At 36.9% G+C, this 20408-nt stretch overlaps 3 protein-coding genes across 5 annotated transcripts; 2 read left to right on the forward strand and 1 right to left on the reverse strand.

Moving 5' to 3' along the window:
- Positions 1-4055: 4055 nt before the first annotated feature.
- Positions 4056-9245, forward strand: LOC123864628 (tyrosine-protein phosphatase non-receptor type 23-like). The gene is made up of 2 exons (XM_045905217.1): positions 4056-4064; positions 7386-9245. Exons 1-2 carry the CDS (start codon positions 4056-4058, stop codon positions 9243-9245), a joined length of 1869 nt encoding a protein of 622 aa, XP_045761173.1.
- Positions 9246-9366: 121 nt separating this feature from the next.
- Positions 9367-15141, reverse strand: LOC123864792. Of its 3 annotated transcripts, none has more exons than XM_045905473.1 (10): positions 14901-15141; positions 14654-14740; positions 14364-14542; positions 13207-13254; positions 12543-12602; positions 12363-12434; positions 10829-10985; positions 10077-10310; positions 9744-9929; positions 9367-9455 (listed from the first exon to the last, which is right to left on the reverse strand). In XM_045905473.1, the coding sequence occupies exons 1-10, from the start codon at positions 15021-15023 to the stop codon at positions 9384-9386; spliced, it is 1218 nt and encodes a 405-aa protein (XP_045761429.1). In that variant the 5' UTR covers positions 15024-15141; the 3' UTR covers positions 9367-9383. The 3 variants fall into 3 exon arrangements, with proteins under 3 accessions (XP_045761429.1, XP_045761428.1, XP_045761430.1); XM_045905472.1 differs by having other exon boundaries at positions 14654-14746; positions 14901-15140; XM_045905474.1 differs by lacking the exon at positions 12543-12602 and having other exon boundaries at positions 14654-14746; positions 14901-15140.
- Positions 15142-15708: 567 nt separating this feature from the next.
- LOC123864629 lies at positions 15709-20403 on the forward strand. Its single transcript, XM_045905218.1, has 11 exons — positions 15709-16006; positions 16349-16480; positions 17015-17080; positions 17163-17253; positions 17534-17717; positions 18038-18259; positions 18687-18836; positions 19469-19540; positions 19895-20020; positions 20166-20346; positions 20393-20403. Exons 1-11 carry the CDS (start codon positions 15856-15858, stop codon positions 20401-20403), a joined length of 1386 nt encoding a protein of 461 aa, XP_045761174.1. The 5' UTR covers positions 15709-15855.
- The last annotated feature ends 5 nt before the right edge of the window (positions 20404-20408 follow it).

Here is a 20408-nt window from a genome sequence, read left to right on the forward strand (position 1 = left end):
TCTTAGCTATAATCTAAAAAAAATGGTTTAGCCGTTTAAGAGTTATCAGCTCTTTTCTAGTTTTCTTGTAGAAAAGAAGGTTAGATTAGATAACCGTTAGGTTCATAATATTATGTCAATAGACAAATGTCAAGCTGTCAAGATGGACGTTGCCTAAATACATAAGTATTTATTTGAAAATGATGTTTTGGAAAACTCAAATACTTTGGATCGTCGGGGGTGTTATAAATTTTTAATTTACACTTGTGAACCTACATATCGACCAATAGCGGCTCAACACACCAGAACGATGTCTACGCTTTTTGCTAGCTTGTTGATAATGTAACATTAAGTACTAAGAGATTTCGACTCTTGGGATTTTTGCAGTTGTTATCAGATATTAGTGATAATAACCAGGACCGACAGCTTAACGTGCTCTCCAAGGCACGGAGAAAACGAAAAGGCCATAGGACCTCAAAAGCCACTCAGTTACCGACTTGGCTCAACGTTGCTTAACAATCGTAAACGCATGTCAACAACGTTATGACATGCACCTATATCAATATGTATATGAAAATGTCACAACTAGGCCACTAGTCCCACAGGTATCTCACACATCCACCTTAATTTCTCCTGAGAAATATGTTCCCTCAAGGAATTTCCTTTCACCGAAAAGTAAGTCATGATATAATGCATAAAGTATGATTTCGGCTTGGGACATAAAATCTCGATCCTTAAGCCCACCTTTAGTTAAAGATTTAGACACTATATATATAACCAATAGGCAAGCACGACAAAAATATATCAATTGCGATATATAGATATCGTACCTAAAGGCACCTAAAGGACATGAGAGATCCAAGTAAACAACATTTTTCGTGTCGCGACATCGTATCCATAAATGCTAGAATATCGAATCGGGTGTGGAAATGTTCAACAATAAGGCAGGCGTCTTCTGTACTAATATAATTTGAACGATTAGTATCTTTTTTATGAGGAACGTACATTGCGTTGTTCAACCACAACGCTCCAGGCATTAGCTCTTATTGTGAGTGGATTACGAAATGCGTGGACTTATCCATTGAGGCGAAGGCTTTCGACAAATAATGCCTTTTGGTCACTGTGATGGTAAGTTAAGACGTCAGCCAGGTCATTAGGAGGTCGCTGTTTTCGATCCCGGGCCCGCACCTCTAACTTTTCAAAGTTTTTTAACCCCCGACCCAAAAAGAGGGGTGTTATAAATTTGACGTGTGTATGTGTGTATGTGTGTATCTGTCTGTGACATCGTAGCTCCTAAACTAATGAACCGATTTTAATTTAGTTTTTTCGTTTCAAAGGTGGCTTGATCGAGAGTGTTCTTAGCTATAATTCAAGAAAATCGGTTCAGCTGTTTGAAAGTTATCAGCTCTTTTCTAGTTACTGTAACCTTCACTTGTCGGGGGTGTTATAAATTTTTAATTTACACTTGTTTTCCAATCATCTTGTTACACACATACATAAGTAGTATTTGATCTCAAACAATTTGCGTGCTTATTGACGTAAGTATAATATATAATTTTAAAAATGTTGCAAGATCAAGAAGTGGCTATCCTGGTAATATTTTTTAGATCTGTGTTATATGAGGTATTAGCCATGAAATATCACTTGCTAACAGTGAAAGAAAACATCGCGAGGCAACCTGCAAGCCTGAGTTCTCCACAATGTTCTCAAAGGTGTGAGAAGTCTGCTAATCCGCATTAGACCAGCGTGGCAGACTTTGACCTAAGCCCTTCTCATTCTGAGAGGAGATCCGTGTTTAGTAGTGGACCGGCGGATATGTTCATCATGCTAATGATGATGATGATGGTCATTGTGGGCTTACAATTCGCCTTCTCATTATTTTAACCAGCAAATACGCAGGTACCTAGCTGGGTATTTCACAACAGCATTTTTTTTCTCAGTTTAGAACCCGGACCTGATTAATATTCTAATCCATGTTCCATTATTTGCCATATAGTAAGTAGGTATGCTAACAGATTTTACATGGAGGCTGTGGTGGCTGTGGCGATTGCATCAATTTAAGCTTGCTCTTTACATACATTGTGGCACGCCCAAACGTCGTCGAGTGTCGTCTTATTGTACTCCTATACCTAACTATTTGGGCCCAGTCATGCCAAAATGTACCAACCAACAAATAAAAGTTAGTGAATTCTCAATTTTAAAGTGAATACGTATGCAATAATGTCACAAGTCAAACTTAAAGTAATTTTCTTGAAATCTAATGCGATATGAATGCGATGTGGCTTGGTGCATTTTGGTATAACTGGGTCCATTTATTAGGTATTGGCTCTAGATGATGTCTACGACTTACGTAGACACATGAGTTTAAGTTATTCAAAATTCCCATGGGTACTCTTTGATTTTTCGGGACAAAAAGTAAACAATAACATCTAAGTAAAACAAGTGTAAATTAAAAATTTATAACACCCCCGACAAGTGAAGGTTACAGTAACTAGAAAAGAGCTGATAACTTTCAAACGGCTGAACCGATTTTCTTGGATTATAGCTAAGAACAGTCTCGATCAAGCCACCTTTCAAACAAAAAAAACTAAATTAAAATCGGTTCATTAGTTTAGGCGCTACGGTGCCACAGACAGATACACAGATACACAGACACACAGACACACAGATACACAGATACACACGTCAAACTTATAAAACCCCTCTTTTTGGGTCGGGGGTCAAAAACCGGTGAATACAAGTCGAACTGGCACACAGTGTTCCGTAGGTACCACTATCGTACAAGAGCTACTTATATGATATATCTGTCTCTATTGAGCCTCGATAGCTCAACGGTTGAGGAGCAGACTAAATTCCGGAAGATCGGCGGTTCAAACCCCCCCGTTATGCAATAGTGTTGTAGGTACCCACTCCTGGCACAAGCTTTACGCTTAATTGAAGGGGAAAGGGGAGTATTAGTCATGATTAGCATGGCTAATATTGTAAAAAAAAAACGGTTACTCTGGTTCTCCTACGGATCTTCTCATTTCTTATTTGATCACGTAGGCAAACACGGTGGCTAACTAATATGGGACTCATAAGAAAGCTCATGAGTCACTCAGTGGGCGATAGAGAGAGTACTAGGACTCTACTATTTGATTTTCTTGTGTATCTTGTATAGAGTTTTATTTGACTGGCCTTTTCCCGCGACTTCGCCTGCGTGAAATATTTTATACCCTACAGCACTCGGGGATAGCGTAGCTGTCTGTCTATTATTGAAAGAATTTTCAGAATCGGACCATTAGTTCCGAAGATTACCTCTAAACTTATAAATTTAAAGTTATGACTTTACTTCTTTATTAGTGTAATTTAGTTATAGCCGTGTTTATGATCAATGTCTAGAGTCAACTGACCTCTACCAATACAAATAGGTGCGCTGGACTTGCTATTGCCGACCTGTTTTTAAAGCAACTTGATTATCTCTATTTTGGCCCTAATAGCAGTAGTGAGCGTAATCATAATAATCATAATCATAATTTATTTATTGCAAATACACGTTTTAAAACAACAACAACAAGTGTCTTGTGTGCGTATTCGGAACTTAATGTACTAACATAATGTTAGGGGAGCTCTGTCAACGTAGTTTTAAAATAAATACCATTTTACACAGAGTTTCGATTTTAATTCCCAGTACGCTCGGCGGGGAACTTTGAATCGGGACAAAACATAAAAGTCATTTTGCCACACGGCACACCTTATCTAGCGTACTTACTTGAATAATATGTTCATATCTATGTTTAAACTCCAACATGTTTACAATATAGGCATATCTAATAGTATTTTCGTTAGTAGTTAGTTATATTCGATTCAGACGATTCCATTTCCCAACGATCTCTATGCATTTGAATTCAGACTAGTTCAAAATCTTAGCGCGGTCGTATTCAGAATCATAGTGTGGTATTGGTATAGTGAACTTTTGACATTGGGCAGCAAATTTTGCGTAACCATTGATGGCTCATTGATGAGCAAGTAGTGGTGGAGTATATAACAGAGATTTGTCTATTTACATCGCACACTGACCTCGGTAACCTCGAGACATGAACGCGGTGAGTAACGTAGCGAAAAGTCCAAAAGTGAAAATGTGTGCACGTCCTAAAAGTCGAATAGCAAACAGGCGTATGCGACTTTCCTAATGTTTGAGTAAACAGTGATGTGTTAGTGTCGTGATGGATTAGTGGTTTTCTGCCGTGGTCAATCAAGTGTCGTGGGTTCGTCATCATTCATCATCATCATCATCAACCCATGGCCGGCTCACTACTGAGCACGGGTCTCCTTAGAATGGGTTTGGCCATACTCTACCCCGTTGGCTAAGTGTGGATTGGTAGACTTCTCACAACTTTGAGAACATTATGCAGAACTCTCAGGCATGCAGATTTCCTTAGGATGTTTTTCTTCGTCGATAGAACAAGTTCGAAAGTTAAAGATCCAAATGATTTTACATACATCGGCATGTAATTACAGCTTTGTTTTTTATGTAAAATCGCTATGAATAAAACCTTATGAATAAAATAAATAAAGGTTAACCCCGGTCTTCCGATTTGGAGTCCTACTTCACTACACTAGGCTATGACTGCAGGCTAGGATCGAGGTAGATAGTAACAATGATATAATTATACTGACGAATAATATAAAAAGCGGCGACAGCCTAGTGGTTAAGGCGTCGGTTGCCTATTCGGAGAGTCCAGGGTTCGATTTTGTACACTCACCTCTAATTTTTCGAAATAATGTGCTTTTCAAGCAGTGAAAAACATCACGAGGCAATCTGCATGCCTTAGAGTTCTCTATCATGTTATCAAAGCATTTGATTCAAATGTGTGTTAAATCCGCTCTTGGCCAGCATGGTGGACTGCGACCTAAACACTTCTCATTCTTCTGTGAGGACTGAGGAGACTCGTGCTCAGTAGTGGGCCAGCGCGCGATGATATACGGACACAACTTATTCTATAGTGCCAACTTAAGGTGATCGCATACCACAAATCACAAGCCATACGAGGCGTAAAAGCCGGAAGAAGCGCGAATTTCAGTATTAAAAAACCGGTCAAGTGCGAGTCAGACTCGCGCACTGACGGTTCCGTACTTGGGTATTTTTCCGACATTTTTCCGACATAAATCAAAAACTATAAGGCATAAAAATTTGTTTGAGAATGTACAAGTGAAGCCCTTTCATATGATACCCTACTTGATATAGTTATCTTACTTTGTAAATTGAAACACATTTTATTTTATTTTTAATTATGTAACCACAAATTCACGGTTTTCGGATTTATTTCTTTTCCTTGTTATAAGACCTACCTACTTACCAAATTTCATGATTCTAGGTCAACGGGAAGTACCCTACCTATAGGTTTTCTTGACAGGCACAACGGACGGACGGACAGACAGACAGACAACAAAGTGATCCTGTAGGGTTCCGTTTTTCCTTTTGAGGTACGGAACCCTAAAAATGCTAATTATATTCACGAGTCAGCAGCGTGGATCGGGCGCGACGATTTTATGCTGACGTCTTGCCTTAGGCAAGAGGTTGGCGTTGACCGTGACCTCCGCTGATGATGCGCCGATGACTCCAAAAGTCGCAAGAGGACGTTCTGCTTAAAGTTTTTAATACTGAAAAATATGCCTGCTGCGAGCCTTGCGGCAGTGTGCGTTTATCTTTACCCAAGTAATATTTATTAACAATGACCATAAGTATTATTATGTGAAGATCTTGTGTATTTCATCGATTCCCGGTGTCATTTAGGTCTGGTCTGGTATAATAACTGGCTTAGGTCGGTTAAAAAAAATAGGTTTAAGTTTAGATTACATTAGAATATTAGTATAAGTAATTGTCGTGAAGGATGTTGCAATTTAAATACCAACAGGTAAAAAAAGTCAAGAAAAAAAAAAAAAAACTGGCTTAGGTCTAGTATGGTCTGAGTGTGTGACAATAGTTAAACACGTGCTCAGTCATAGAAAAAATGTAACTCTACTGGTAGAGTGAGAGGCAATTTCTGATTTGCCAGGGCAAAACAGTACCTACGTCATTTCTTTTGTAAGGCGGTAAACAGGCAATTTATTTTGGCGGGATTTTCTGGTTCGATGCTTTAATTACATACATTTAAATACTCACTAGATTTTAAATAAAGATAATTTTAAATTTGTGAGAATAGAAACTGTGGAGCGTCACTCCCACATTTTTTTAAAACTTTTTTTAGTTTTTTTTGCGTCAATTTTCGTTATGATATTCTTGATTAGGAGGTTAAAATACGTTATTATACCAAATTTCAGATATATTGACGGTATGCGCTTTTCGGAAGTACATTCGTAACTACTAAGCCATCGCGATCGATATACTTAGGTAATATCGAGCTTCATCCGCAATTTCTAATTATTACCTTTGTACTGGAAGTGTAGGTAACTACTTAATCAAAATCAGTTCAGTGTTTGCGTGCTATCATAAATTACTCGTTAAGTCGTTATAGCCAAAGCGACTGTCTAAACTCGTTTTACATAACAATTTCCAAATTACAATTACTCCGTTGCAAGATTTTGGATTTACAAAACTTGCAATCACTTTAGTCATGCTGCAATCTAATATGGCAGATGCAATCTTGAAGTATCAAAATTTTTCTATGAATTAATAATTAGTTATCTAATTAAATCACCCGTTAAGCCGACTTTTAGTAACCTCATAACTCATCTTTTTTCATATTTTTAAGATAGCTAGTTAATTCGTTATTACATTATATATATTTATGTTAATTGTATAAATTAATTGTATAAATAAGAGAATCGTGTAGCCCAGTCGTTAAGACCGCCCGCCTTTTATTCAAGGTCGGCGTGTGGTCGGGGGTTCGATCCCGGTCACGCATATCTAACTTTTCGGAGTTATGTGCGTTTTAAGCAATTAAATAAGTGTCACTTGCTTCACGGTAAAGGAAAACATTGTGAGGAAACCTGCATACCTGGTGTTGGGTTCCTTTTTCACAAACAAGCAGAACGGAACAGCTGCACGGGCAGAGCAGAACTAGGATAGTGTTTTTGACCAATCAAATTATCGAGAGATTATGTGATAAATATTATCATCATGTTATCTTTTATAACTTTATTGGTAGGTATATTTAACACGTCTCCGCTCCACTAGGTTTCAGTGGAAACGCAACCTAGCCCGGTACCCACCAAAGCGGAGATATCAGATAACAAGAGATGTGTTTAGCGGATAAATGCACACAAATCATATTACTATTGATAAATAGCGTGATAGTTTTTTCACGCCATCTACCTATCAATAATCTGGTTGCTTTAAAACGTCCGTTCCGCTCCGATTGAGTAGACACCGGGTCTTATTGTTTACAGCTGGTAATAAATATGTCAACCTTTATTGTTTGCAGGTAGTAATACTCGCGTTGGTTATCGCCGCAGCGGCCGAGCCGCAGTACAATTCATTCAATCCATTCCCCGCGGTATCGCAATCACAATCACAACCTGGTTACAACTATCAACAACCGCAAATACGACAACAACCTGGTTTCAACTACCAACAACCACAATTTGGTTTTAATTATCAACAACTGCAACCTGGTTACAATTATCAGCAACCTCAAAGGCCACACCCAGTTTATATCTTCCCACAACCGCAGCCTGGATTTAACTATCCTCAACCACAACCGCTTTCGCAACCACAACCCCAGTTACAATTTGGTTACAACTATCCACAACCACAACCCCAACCACAACCGCAACCGCAACCTCAACCGCAACCTCAACCGCAACCTCAACCGCAACCTCAACCGCAACCTCAACCGCAACCTCAACCGCAACCTCAACCTATTTATCCTATCGATGTAAGATCACAAGCCCGTGTTCTACCGCAACCACAACCCCAGCCACAACCTGGTTACAACTATCCACAACCACAACCGCAACCACAACCTGAACCTATTTACCCTATCGATGTAAGATCACCAGCCCGAGTTCAGCCCGTACCAACAGCACAAACGATTACCGTCACACAATCCCAACCAACCTCCCAACCACAGTTGCAATCATCACCGCAATCACTTTTCTTATCACAACCAGAATCAACTTTGCAGCCGGAACTGCAATCTTCCACACAACCGCAATCATCGCCGCAACCACTATCGTCACCGCAACCGCAACCACTTTTTATATCACAACCGCTGTCAACCTCCCAACCAGAATTGCAATCATCTACGCAAACACAACCAACATCTTTTCCGCAAACAATATCTTCATTTAGCCCCGCATCATCTTCCCAAACCACTCCTGTGTTAATATCACGACCTCAAACATCACCGCAGCCATCAACACAGTCTTCACCCCAACCGTCTCCACAACCACTTTCAATAGCTGAAGCCAGTCCATCTTATGACCCTCCTCAACCACAATCTTCTCCACAACCACAATCTACCACACAATCACAGCCAACCCCACAGCCTACCGCAATACCACTTCCTAGATCTTCTTATGGTCCACCACCACTACTTCCTCAACCGCAACCAACCCCCCAACTGCAGCCAATATCACAGTCGCAACCAATGACACAATCACAACCAATACTACAGTCGCAACCTATACCCCAACCGCAACAAATATCCCAACAGCAATTAATACCTCAACAGCAATTAATACCCCAGCCGCAATTAATAACTCAACCTCGTACAGCTTTTGGAGCATCCACACCGATTCGTAACCTTACTCCTTTAAATCCGCAACAACCTTTTTACCAACCTAGTCTTCAGTACCAGCAAGCGCCTATTCAATATTACCAACAACAGCAACAACAGAATCAGGCATTCACTTCTCAGCAACGATCACAGTTTAACGCGCAATTTTTGTCACAACCAGTACAATCGATTCCACAATTATCGAGTTACCAGGCTGACTTTAGCCAATACAATCCCCAAAGACAAGCTTTTAATGGCCCACTAGATGATACAGTTATATCTAGAGTACAAAATATCTTGAGAGATAACGAACAATCTTTAGCTAAAAATGCAGGATATCAGTCGGTAGTGTCAGGAGTAGCCTTGGGTAATGCTCAACCTAGCCTTGAAATCTTATCATTTGTACAAAATTCTCCTGTGCCTAGAAACCAAAATTTGCAGTTGCTATCACAGGGATCCTCAAGTGCTTCAGCATTTCAAGGCAGTCAATCTATAGGTTCGAGCAGCAATGTTGGTTTCTTACGACGAACCCCACCAGCTACCTCGTATGGGGTACCAAATTAATGTAATAATTAAGTTGCCATATCTTTTGTAAATAATTGTTTTAAGTTTTGTAAATAAAATACTCTATTGTTTGTTGTTTTTATTTTCAATTTTAACATAATAATTTCTATTACTTTGATATCAAAATAATAATATTTTCTAGTTCTCTTTCAATTTGTCAGCACAAATAATTTTCATGAACAAAGGATATTCAGGGAACATATTTTGGTCCTGAAAAGTAAACCATGTTAAGTTCAGTGTAAAATACTTATGTTTGTCGGATATAAGTAAAAAGATCTAGTTTACATTTTTAATATAGGATTATTAGAGACAGTAGAATTTTAAGTAATAAATCTTATAACATCTTTGAAATTGTTGAGAAAATTACAGGCCTCAAAATCTATATTAGTCATGATATTGCGAATAAAATTACCTTTTACTATATTAAGTATATTGAGTAACCTTGGGACCTTGATATTTTGATTTTGTGCAATATTATAAAAATCATAAACAACTTACAAGGTTTATCGAATAGTTCGAAGTTTGGACACAATCGTTTACAGGTGCTACAAATGCAGCTCTATTTTTCTCAGTGCTCATGGAAGGCGCCATAAATCTTGTTTCTTCTACTTGTGGTATACATTCTGACGATTTGCTTGGTTTTATAACACGCGTACTGGTTCCCGAAGTCACTAAATCTTGTTTCTAGAATTTAAAAGGTATAAATATTATTTAATACTTAATAAGACTGCGTTTAGGAATAATGGAACATTTCAAGGTATTCAGATTTTATATTATATCGTTTTCTTAGTGGCAAACTGACTAGGCACTAAATAAAATTATCAAAATTACCTTTTCCAAATTTCTATTACTGAAGGAACATACTACTTCTGGATTATTCAATTTGCAAGTGCATGGATCTGATCCATTTATTCCTCTATCTTCGATTTGACTATATGCATCGTGTTTTTCATACATATACTTTGAACACTGACATGACACATGTCTCAAACTATACTTTTCTTTCTTCCGTCTAGGATCTTTCTTTACGATCTTGTGTTTTGAAGATTTTTTACATTCACATTCCTGGGGAGATAATGCATACGTAATTATTTAGACCACAGAACCTCATTCGTAAAGATTCTTTAATATAAATCTATAGTCATTCTCAAGACGCGTTTCTCGCTCAATATTAATTGTCACGATATTTAGATCGCGATAATGGATTGTGATACACATTGAGCTTTTAAGTAGTTAATATTTTAATGAGTTACGACTTACGACACGATATTCAATGAGGTCCTCCATAGATATAAAAGACCTCGGATCGTAATAACATATTTCAAGTACATATTGATAATATCCTAATATTATGTGACAAATATTGAACGTGTGACCCTTTTCCCATTAACAATGGCATACATATTGATCTCCCACTAGGTGGGCGAAGTGAGTCGCAGGGAATCCCTGGATTCCGACGGTGCAAGACCATGGTGTTTGGAATTCCCTACAAGGGACTTATGTCCGGCCGTAGACGCCTATCGGTTGATGATGATGATGACATAAAACACTAAGCAGAGACTGTTTTAATTCTAATCACTTACATCTGTTTTAGTACCATAATTGGGAATACCGAAAGGCATCATGTACATCTTCTTAACGCTAGTCAAACTTTGCGACTTTTGTTTCGTAACTCTGGGCGTGCTTGCATTGGATCCGACGGTGCTACTTGAGCGATTGCAGCATGTCTGGACCTTGGATCTATAGATAATTAAGACGTTGAAGAGTTTGCGCCTTTCCCAAACAGATGCGAAAACTTATTCCTAACTACCTGATAACCGCAACATTGTCCGCGTAGATTAGATTAGGTTTAAAATTTCCATGAGAGATTCATCTTCTCAGACTTGGGCGCGTTTGGAACCCTCGTAGCTTTAGTTTTAAGTTACGTAATTAACTATCGCCACTATATCGTACAAATTTAACAATTTCGACCATCATTCACATCAATTTCAAGTCAAAATTGTACCTACTTTGAATAAATGATTTTGACTTTGACTTTGACATGGGAACCATGTCACTTTCCGGGATAAAAAAATTCATTCCCAAGGTGCAAGTTTCTTTTTGCGCGTCAAGATCGGTGCAGCGGCTGAGCCGTGAAAAGGTAACAAACAGTCAGACACAGTTACTTTGCATTTGTACTAATGTTAGTACGGAGTAAGAATATCGTCAGATAATATGGTGCTAATTTTAGTACTACTGATTTTTATTATCAGGTCTGGTAATCAGCTGTTCTTTTCACAAGTGCCATTGTGAAATGAATTGCATTATTTTTGTCCAGCAATAGTTTTGTGTACCAAAACATTAGCACCATCCATACTAATATGATTATATACAAATAAGATACTCCATCTGTCTGTTACTCATTTTAATTTAATAGTAATTTACTTTAATAGCATCTTCGAGATAAAATAAATTATCTACTTTAATCTTGATAAAGCGAAGAGGTTTTTAAACGAAGGGATCTCAATCTACGTAGCTTAAAGCTAGTTTTTGATAATTTTGACTCACTCAGACCTCTGTTCGGTAATTTAATTACGCAGCTGTATGTTGGTTAGCTTGATGATGATGTACGGTACCGCATCAACGTTAGGTATCAAGCTAAATAATGTGGAGTCTAGACAGATATCATGATAAAGCATTACGAAAATTGTACATTGTACAAAAATGTAGGTCGTAAGAAGGCACGTCTTTCTCATATTCAAATCTTGAATGAAAATGTACCGCCTATAGCGTGCCCATAACTGTCAAGCTTTGTGCTGATAAATGATGAGTGAATGGCATCAGAGACGAGGTTTACTATCATTGCAATACGGCGTTACAGAGTGATTTACGACTCTATGCGAAAGGTTTAACAACTTTAGAAATTTAATGAATATTTTGAAATTCTTCTTTGTCCAAAAGCAATTAGACTTGTCGATCTAATACCTAAAAGACAAAGAAACCTTTGTCGTTATAACACCCTATTTATAAAACTTCGTAACCGACAAAGCATAGAAATATAAATAAAATATTATAATGAAAAAATCTGACTTTTTTAATAGTAATAGGTATATTTAAAGTTCAATATTATGTACCTACTTTTGAAAATATTCTGATGCAGGGCGGGATAAGTCTTTTGGTTTCAAAATTATTTCGATGCTCTGGTTGGATCTGGAACGACAAGAATTAAACCAAAATAATTAACATACATTTACATAACTTACATACCTACGTATATTTATTAGATTAAGTGCAAAAGCTGCATTTTAATCTACTTACTTCATCAGTAAATCGCCTTTTTCTTTAGAATTCAAACATTTTTTACGTTTATTCCATGGACTGAAATTTCAAGAATGGTTGAATGAATTATATTTGGTTTATTAGGTGCCTCCGTGACTATGTTATTATATAATGTTCCTACTACTACTACGGAAATGTCCAATAAAAAAAAAAAAAATAGGTAATAAAACTTAAACTCGGTATCAACCGAGATGTACAAGAATCTCGGTGATATACCTACCTGGATAGAAGGTGGTAGAGACACTAGACACAGTAAACCAATGGTTTACTGTGTCTAGTCTAGGTTTATTTGGTGGACACTTTCGTAATACCTAGCTAGGTATAGAACTGACTAGAATATAGTCGTCGGGATACATCATCATCATAGTCAACCAATAGACGTCTATTGCTAGACATAAATTTCTTGTAGGGACTTTTACACACCACGACCTTGAACGACTCCCTGCGACTCATTTGATGTCGTCAGCTATACATCTATAGTGAGGGGGTCTGCCAACGCCGCGCTTAGCGGTGCGAGGTTGCCATTCGCAAGGTGCATCGAAATACAGAATTTCAAAAACAATTTCAAATTCAAACCCAAATAAATCATTTCTGTTATTTCGAGTTATTCCGTTTCTATAAAAGAGAAAATATGTGTTCATACCTTTTAACTCTTTTGTATTTCTTTGCCATCGGCTGTTCGAATTGTTCGCTGAAATTTTTCATTAAAATGTAACCATCTGCTTTCGCCAAAAAATAGGCTGTGTTGTATATTATAATTGATATGTATACCTAAGATAAGTAAACTTCAAGCATTATTTATGTGCAATGCAACACTGCAAAATAAACTTGAATACCATTAGGTATAAATTATGAATTATTATAGATATTTCAGAATGAAGATGTATGTACATCTCGCCAATAACAACCCAAGACATAAAGTCCTGCTGCTTATACATACAAGAGGACCCATCCCTCTATTGCAATGTGACTAGGACAAAAACCGGCCAAGTGCGAGTCAGATTGGCGCAACGAGGGTTCCGTACTCGAATATTTTTCCGACATTTTGCACGATAAATCAAAAACTATTAAATATGCTTAAAAATAAATAAAAATCTGTTTTAGAATGTACAAGTAAAACCCTATCTTATGATACCCCCCTTGGTATAGTTATCTTACTTTGAAAATTGAAACTTATTTTAATTTTTTTTTTAAATAATGTAACCACAAATTCGCGGTTTTCAGATTTATTCCTGTATTTGTGCTATTAGATTTACCTACCTATCAAATTTTAAGATTCTAGGTCAACGGGAAGTACCCTATAGGTTTTTTGACAGACAGACGGACGGACGGACGGACGGACGGACGGACGGACGGACGGACGGACGGACGGACGGACGGACGGACAGACAGAGTAGAAGTAGAAGTAATGACTACTTCAAGATTGTAGGGGTTCGTTCAGATAGACCGGCTCGGAGTGCATCGGAGAGCGTTTTTTTCCACACAGACTGGAGGTTCTGGATATGGTGGTGGATATGTTCGCTTGGAGCACACAATTAGAGCCAGGCGGCAGCTTGAACTCGAAAGAGCAACGGCGTTTCACACTCAATAGGAGCATCGTCGAGCATCCTTTTCTCAATTAAGTAATGTCAAACAATGTCCTAAAACGCAATTATTAATATGATCAATAGCTCTACTCTCCACAACGGTCTATCTGAACGGTCCCTCTATATTAAACTTTTATGATGCTTTTATAAATTAGAAGCACCCGAAGTTCCTTTCTATATTTATCTATCTAGTGAAATTACAAAACGTACGTACTAGTTGGTAATTTTAGCCATTTCAACAGTGGAAGTTTGGGTCAAAATATATTTGGTTCTCTCGGTTTGATTCGTCTGTAGAAACTCGTTATATTTCTCATCCAACCATGCTGCAAAGCCTTTTACGTCGGTTTTGTCCAAATTGCGTGATGAATCTGAATTCTTAAATGGTACACGCTCCTATGAGAGTAAAGTTAATAAGCTTTAATAGGGACTTTTATTACTAAACTCCGTCGCAAAAGCAATACTATAACCATGCTATAACATAACTTGTATAAAAGGTGCCTGTACCTGAGTGTACCATCGAAAGGCTTTTTTGAAGTAGTTCGGTTTATGGTTTTCGGTTTCTTTGTTTCTTTGTCTTCTACTGAAAGGTTGCTGAAGCAGAAATTAGAAGATATGAGATAGAATAAGAAAATATTTTTACTTTGCAAAGTTAATACAATATTTAATCCCCGACTCAAAAAGAGGGGTGTTAAGAGATTCAGGCCAGGCTATTTTGTTTAACTTTGCATTAAGTATTAATTAGAATACGTACAACTTGAGAGTAGTAAATCAAAGGTTGACCGAACGTTGGATACCACGGCGATTCCATCTTGTTAGACCAGGGGCCGCAGTACTGCAAATAATCACATTCGCACTCGCTTGATGATGTCGACATGGTTAAGGAAATTGGTAAATACGTAAAAATCAAATAGTACTTCACATTTTAATTATTTTGTGATGTTTATAATAACCAAGTATTGCGATGAAGTCTTGATGAAGTACGATTTAGGACATATTTAAGATGTCAAGAACAATCATGTTACCAGTTGCAGATAACCAATTGTCAAGTTTTTTCTTCTAAATCAAGCATTTTTATAAGACCTGTGAGGTTAAGTTCATTAGTTTTGAGGTTTTCTGTGTGTATCTGCATCTGTCTGCATCCATCTGCATCTATCTATCTGCTGTTTGTATCTATCTGAATCTACTCATTTGCGTCTATCTGCATCTGTCTGCTTTCATCTGTATCAGTCTGTAGTTAACTGCACCTGCCTGCATCTATCTGTATCTGTCTGATTCTGATTTTTGGACAACAGCCGCCCGAGGTTTGTTCCATGAATTTCTTCTTCTGAAGTTTTTGTTTTGTCGAGTATTTACTGTAGCGAGTATTTGTAGTCGTCCGCTCTAGCCGCGACAAAATCAGCCTATATTGGCTCTATATTAAGATCAAAAATATCAGAAAGCTATCCAATTCCAGCACCGAATAATTTTCTGCATTCTCTGTCACTTCTCGCGAGGTAGAATCGCGCATCACGGGGGCTCATTTTTCCCACTGTCTCTTTTCTCTTGGCTACCTCATCCAATACCTGCGACAGTTTTTGCTTTTTAATTGCTTCGTCTTGGACGATTTCGTTTATTTTTTTTTTGTTTTCTCTAAAATAATCTGTTAATCGAATTAATTGTTGGTGCATTTTGTAGCCATAGCCTTCTAGAGCTCTAATGTCTACTGTATGGCTATAATATTTTACCAATATTTAAAAGTAATCGTTAAAATGCATTTGCTTTATGATATTTTAATCAGTTTCTGCTGGTTCATCTTTGTTAGTGCGTATCGAAATCAGCTTTTTACCATTGCTAAGTTGGAGGAAGGTAGAACTAGAGGTAAAATATTTTGTATTACAAAATCATAGCCCCATAAGATTCTGTTTAAGCTTAATATGGGACTGTATCGGGCCAAATTTGATCTTTGAAGGAGTATCTACATATTTAAGTCAGACTTAGTATACCTGTGTGTTTTTTAACTACGAAATCGTCTTAATCAGTGGATTTTGTGTGAATATAAATATTGATTGAACTATGATTTCATAATAGCAGAGACAGAGAAGGGAACCAATACCTATTTGGAAGTAAAATTAAAATTAGATTTAATTCGGTTTTTATTTTATTCAGCATTTAAGTCAACGATCTTTTGATCGATTTCTTTTGCCTTTATACTATTCCCAGAATATAAATGCGCTGTATATGAAGGAGTTAGGACTAGACAAAAAGATCAAGGTGATGACAAAAATAATTCAAGAAGAACATCGCCCTTACCATCGCAACCTACCGGTTCGTCAGGGACTACTGCTGTAGAAAGTAAGGACTCTTTACTCAATCCATGAAAATAATTAAAAATGAAAGACTTCCATATAATTTTCAGGATTAGAAAATCTCCATTTTACCTATGAAAGTGATTTTAGGAAGCTTATGTTCGTCATCTTTGGCTTTCGCAAAGTTTGCGCATCATTGTAATGCCAATTTTAGCGTACTGATTTTTTTTTGTTATGTATCCATCTGGCATCGGCTTTTAACAAACGAGAATACAAGTGTAAATTAAAAATTTATAACACCCCCACAAATGAAGGTTACAGTAACTAGAAAAGAGCTGATAACTTTCAAACGGCTGAACCGATTTCTTGGATTATAGCTAAGAACACTCTCGATCAAGCCACCTTTCAAACAAAAAAAAACTTAATTAAAATCGGTTCATTAGTTTAGGAACTACGATGCCACAGACAGATACACAGATACACGCGTCAAACTTATAACACCCCTCTTTTTGGGTCGGGGGTTAAAAATATGGGTTTAAGCACTGGGCAGGTAATTTTAAAGATCATTATTTAATTTCAGACCCTTATGAAGTATATCAAAATTATCTTCACAAATTCCTGTACGGAGAGAACATTGAAAATGACGGTAGATACACATTATTTATTGGTTTTTATTTATTTAAAACGTTTTGACTTTGTTTACATATTAAAGTTTTATTTTTTCTTAGTGGAAGTAACTACAGTGGACCAAAAATTGATATGGACTAATGAAAGTAATACAAACAGCTACAAACATTATGTTGTTGGTAGCTACATGCGGTAAGAGACATTTTAATATAAAAAGTGCATTGTACATCTAAATCATTGAGTCTAGGAACTTGAAAAGTATGTAGGTTTTCTTCATAACTTAGACCCTCCTAAGAAAGAATACCCTGACCTAAAGCGTCACTCAGATGTTTTATTTGCAGTACATTGCAAACTTTTTAAAAACACAGGTTTAAAAAAAATCTAGTTTTTTTGTTGGTGTATTATCAGGATTCCTGAGTACTATCAGTTGTCTTCGTTTTTGTTATTTATACCCTATATATTATGTTTATAGGTCAGAATTGTTTAATAACAGAAGCGGTGTCCATTTTCCTTTCGTGGAATTCTTGCATCGAGGCTATTGTGAGCTGAAGCTAACCAGGGATTACATGCAAACTGCCATCAACGCGTTCGCCATCTTTCTTTACGGCACATTGGATGATATAGAACGATTGCCTGCTGATTATGTATTGCGATCTGTTAGTACCATCAAATTTAGCATCTATAGGTTGAACTAGCCTGGCTTTGCTTGTAGTACTTCTGGAAATTTGGTAGAATTTCTGGAAACCCTTTCTGATAGGGATTTACGTTAGAGAGTAAATCAATCCACAAAATCTTAGGTGGACAGACGACATCTTAATTCTACAAGAGCAGCAGTGGGCGGCTATCGGTTGATAATAATGCCGATGATGATGATGATATATGTTGCTGCCAGTTAGTCAGTTTATCCTTTTATAAATATTGAAGATAGTCAACAGCGATAATACCGAATGGTTCTGTATTTGTCATTCCTTTTCAGTCTCGCACGATATCCATGATGAAGATAGCACGTGAGAAACTGGCAGCCACTTGGAATGTGGTGAAGGCAGGCAGGGATACTATAGACATTTCACACCTAACACTAGAATTGTATCGGCCGTTGTTCAAATACATCAACGGGAGGGAAATAGCCAGGCTGAACTTGAGCGATGAGAGGATATTAACTTACATTGGTACACATGCTGATCTAGATAGACATCAGGTCTGTAAATTTTCCATCGATATAGGTATTTCATGTGTTCCTGTATAGTTAAGGAATATGTAATTTTAAGATATTATGCTGTTTGTCCTCCTTACATCGTAAGCTTCTGTTATGCGGGTCAAGAAGATCTTGTTTTTTATTAGGTAATTATTCAAGATAGGCTTGGCTTGACGACAATCATGCCTAATGAAAAGTTGGAACCTAAAAAATTTGAAATATATGTGGTAGCTTGCTGTAAAATATTCGGTTGCTGGATTGTAATAGTAGCATTGGAATCTATTCATAAGCGATGCCAGTCAATCGATAGATCGAATCGATTCGATCTCAATGTATATTTGATGGAAACTTAGATAGTATGTTAATGATTAGGAATGTAGGATTAAAATTATCCAATTAACAAGGATACCTAACATCTGGATAATTACAGGTTGGTGTGGTGACAAACAAGTACATAGAAATCAACAAAGACTGGTCCAGTCCCAGATATCTTAACATAATGAATAATTTGCTTTGCGGAGTCCCGATGACGTTTATGAGAAAGCTCCCTATTACCACATATTTGCAATTATCACAACAGGTGTTTATGAGCTTATTATGGAAACTAACGTAGATACAAGTGTAAATTAAAAATTTATAACACCCCCGACAAGTGAAGGTTACATACAGTAACTAGAAAAGAGCTGATAACTTTCAAACGGCTGAACCGATTTTCTTCTATTATAGCTACACCCTCGATCAAGCCACCTTTCAAACAAAATGAAACTAAATTAAAATCGATTCATTAGTTTAGGAGCTACGATGCCACAGACAGATACACAGATACACACGTCAAACTTATAACACCCCTCTTTTTGGGTCGGGGGTTAAAAATTTGGGTATAATATGCTGATCTCTAAGGTCAAATAGTCTTAAAAGTATGAGATTTCCTATAAGTACAAAATTAGGTAGCATACTTAGTTAAAATAAAAAAGCACATTCAGGAAGCCACGTCAGGATATCAAGTTACAACTCTTCCAAACAATGAAATGCTGTTTCTATTTATGCACTTTACACCAGAAAGAAAGTAACTTCCATAAATACTTATAGTGACTAACCGGACTGATAGATTTATTACAATTATTTATGTTTTCCAATTTAAATAATATGTGTTTCTTATATTGAATAATTTTTTTATGGAGTAGGTACACTAATATAATGTTTTATTGCAAGGTGTTTTATCATATTCGAGCTTGCGACCCTTTGCAGCGGCGATTTTATCTAGCTATGATGACACGAACTAAGGTGACAAAAACCTTTATTTTACATAATATAATTGACTGAACTTTCTGTAAATCATACCTATTCGGGAAACAATACTGAATACTGACTGAATACAATATAATATCGTCTATACTTGAACCAGTTTCATAGTCCAACAATCACACATAATAATATGACAGGATAGTTTTTGTTCCCTAATTAAATCTTTCCTCACTATTCTTACCAGATTCAGAATAAACAACATATATTATACATACTTAAAAAATAAAAAACCCAGTACATTATTGTGAGAAGACTACTAAAAAACTAAATAATGGTTCCTAATAGTGCGAAGAAAATATATTTACGGATGTTTTTGCTGTTATGTTTTGTCAGGCACTGGGAAAGTGTTTCAGTTGGAATGCCAGAGACGTGTCCCGCTTGGGCTTGCTATTGACTGAAGTTGAGGGAACTGATCTTAGTACGATAAATCCTGAAGCTATAGCAGGAATCACTGCACAGGTATGTTAATATTATCCCGTGAGGTTTTTACCCAGCGGTAGTAGGTAGTAATTGAACAAAAGGGGAATATCAAAATTTTTAAAATCTAGAATCTTCTAAGCGATTCCTATATTTTCAAAGTAACATGTAGTTATTCTGCTATCAGGTAATGTTGCAGATGTCCCCGCAAAGTTTGAAATACTTAACAGAGAATCAGTTGAAGTATCTTGCACCGAAGCCACTGAACATACTTAGCCGAAAATTGAAGATTTATTATGATCAACTCCAGTTATACGATTCTGGGTTTCAAAGCAAGTTTGACGTGCCGATAATAATTATTCTACTAAGTTTAAGTATTATTTGTTCAACATTTTTTATTAGATTATAATTTAGATATTAAATAAAATAG

Source organism: Maniola jurtina, chromosome 4 (assembly GCF_905333055.1).
Source record: "Maniola jurtina chromosome 4, ilManJurt1.1, whole genome shotgun sequence".
NCBI lineage: Eukaryota > Metazoa > Arthropoda > Insecta > Lepidoptera > Nymphalidae > Maniola > Maniola jurtina.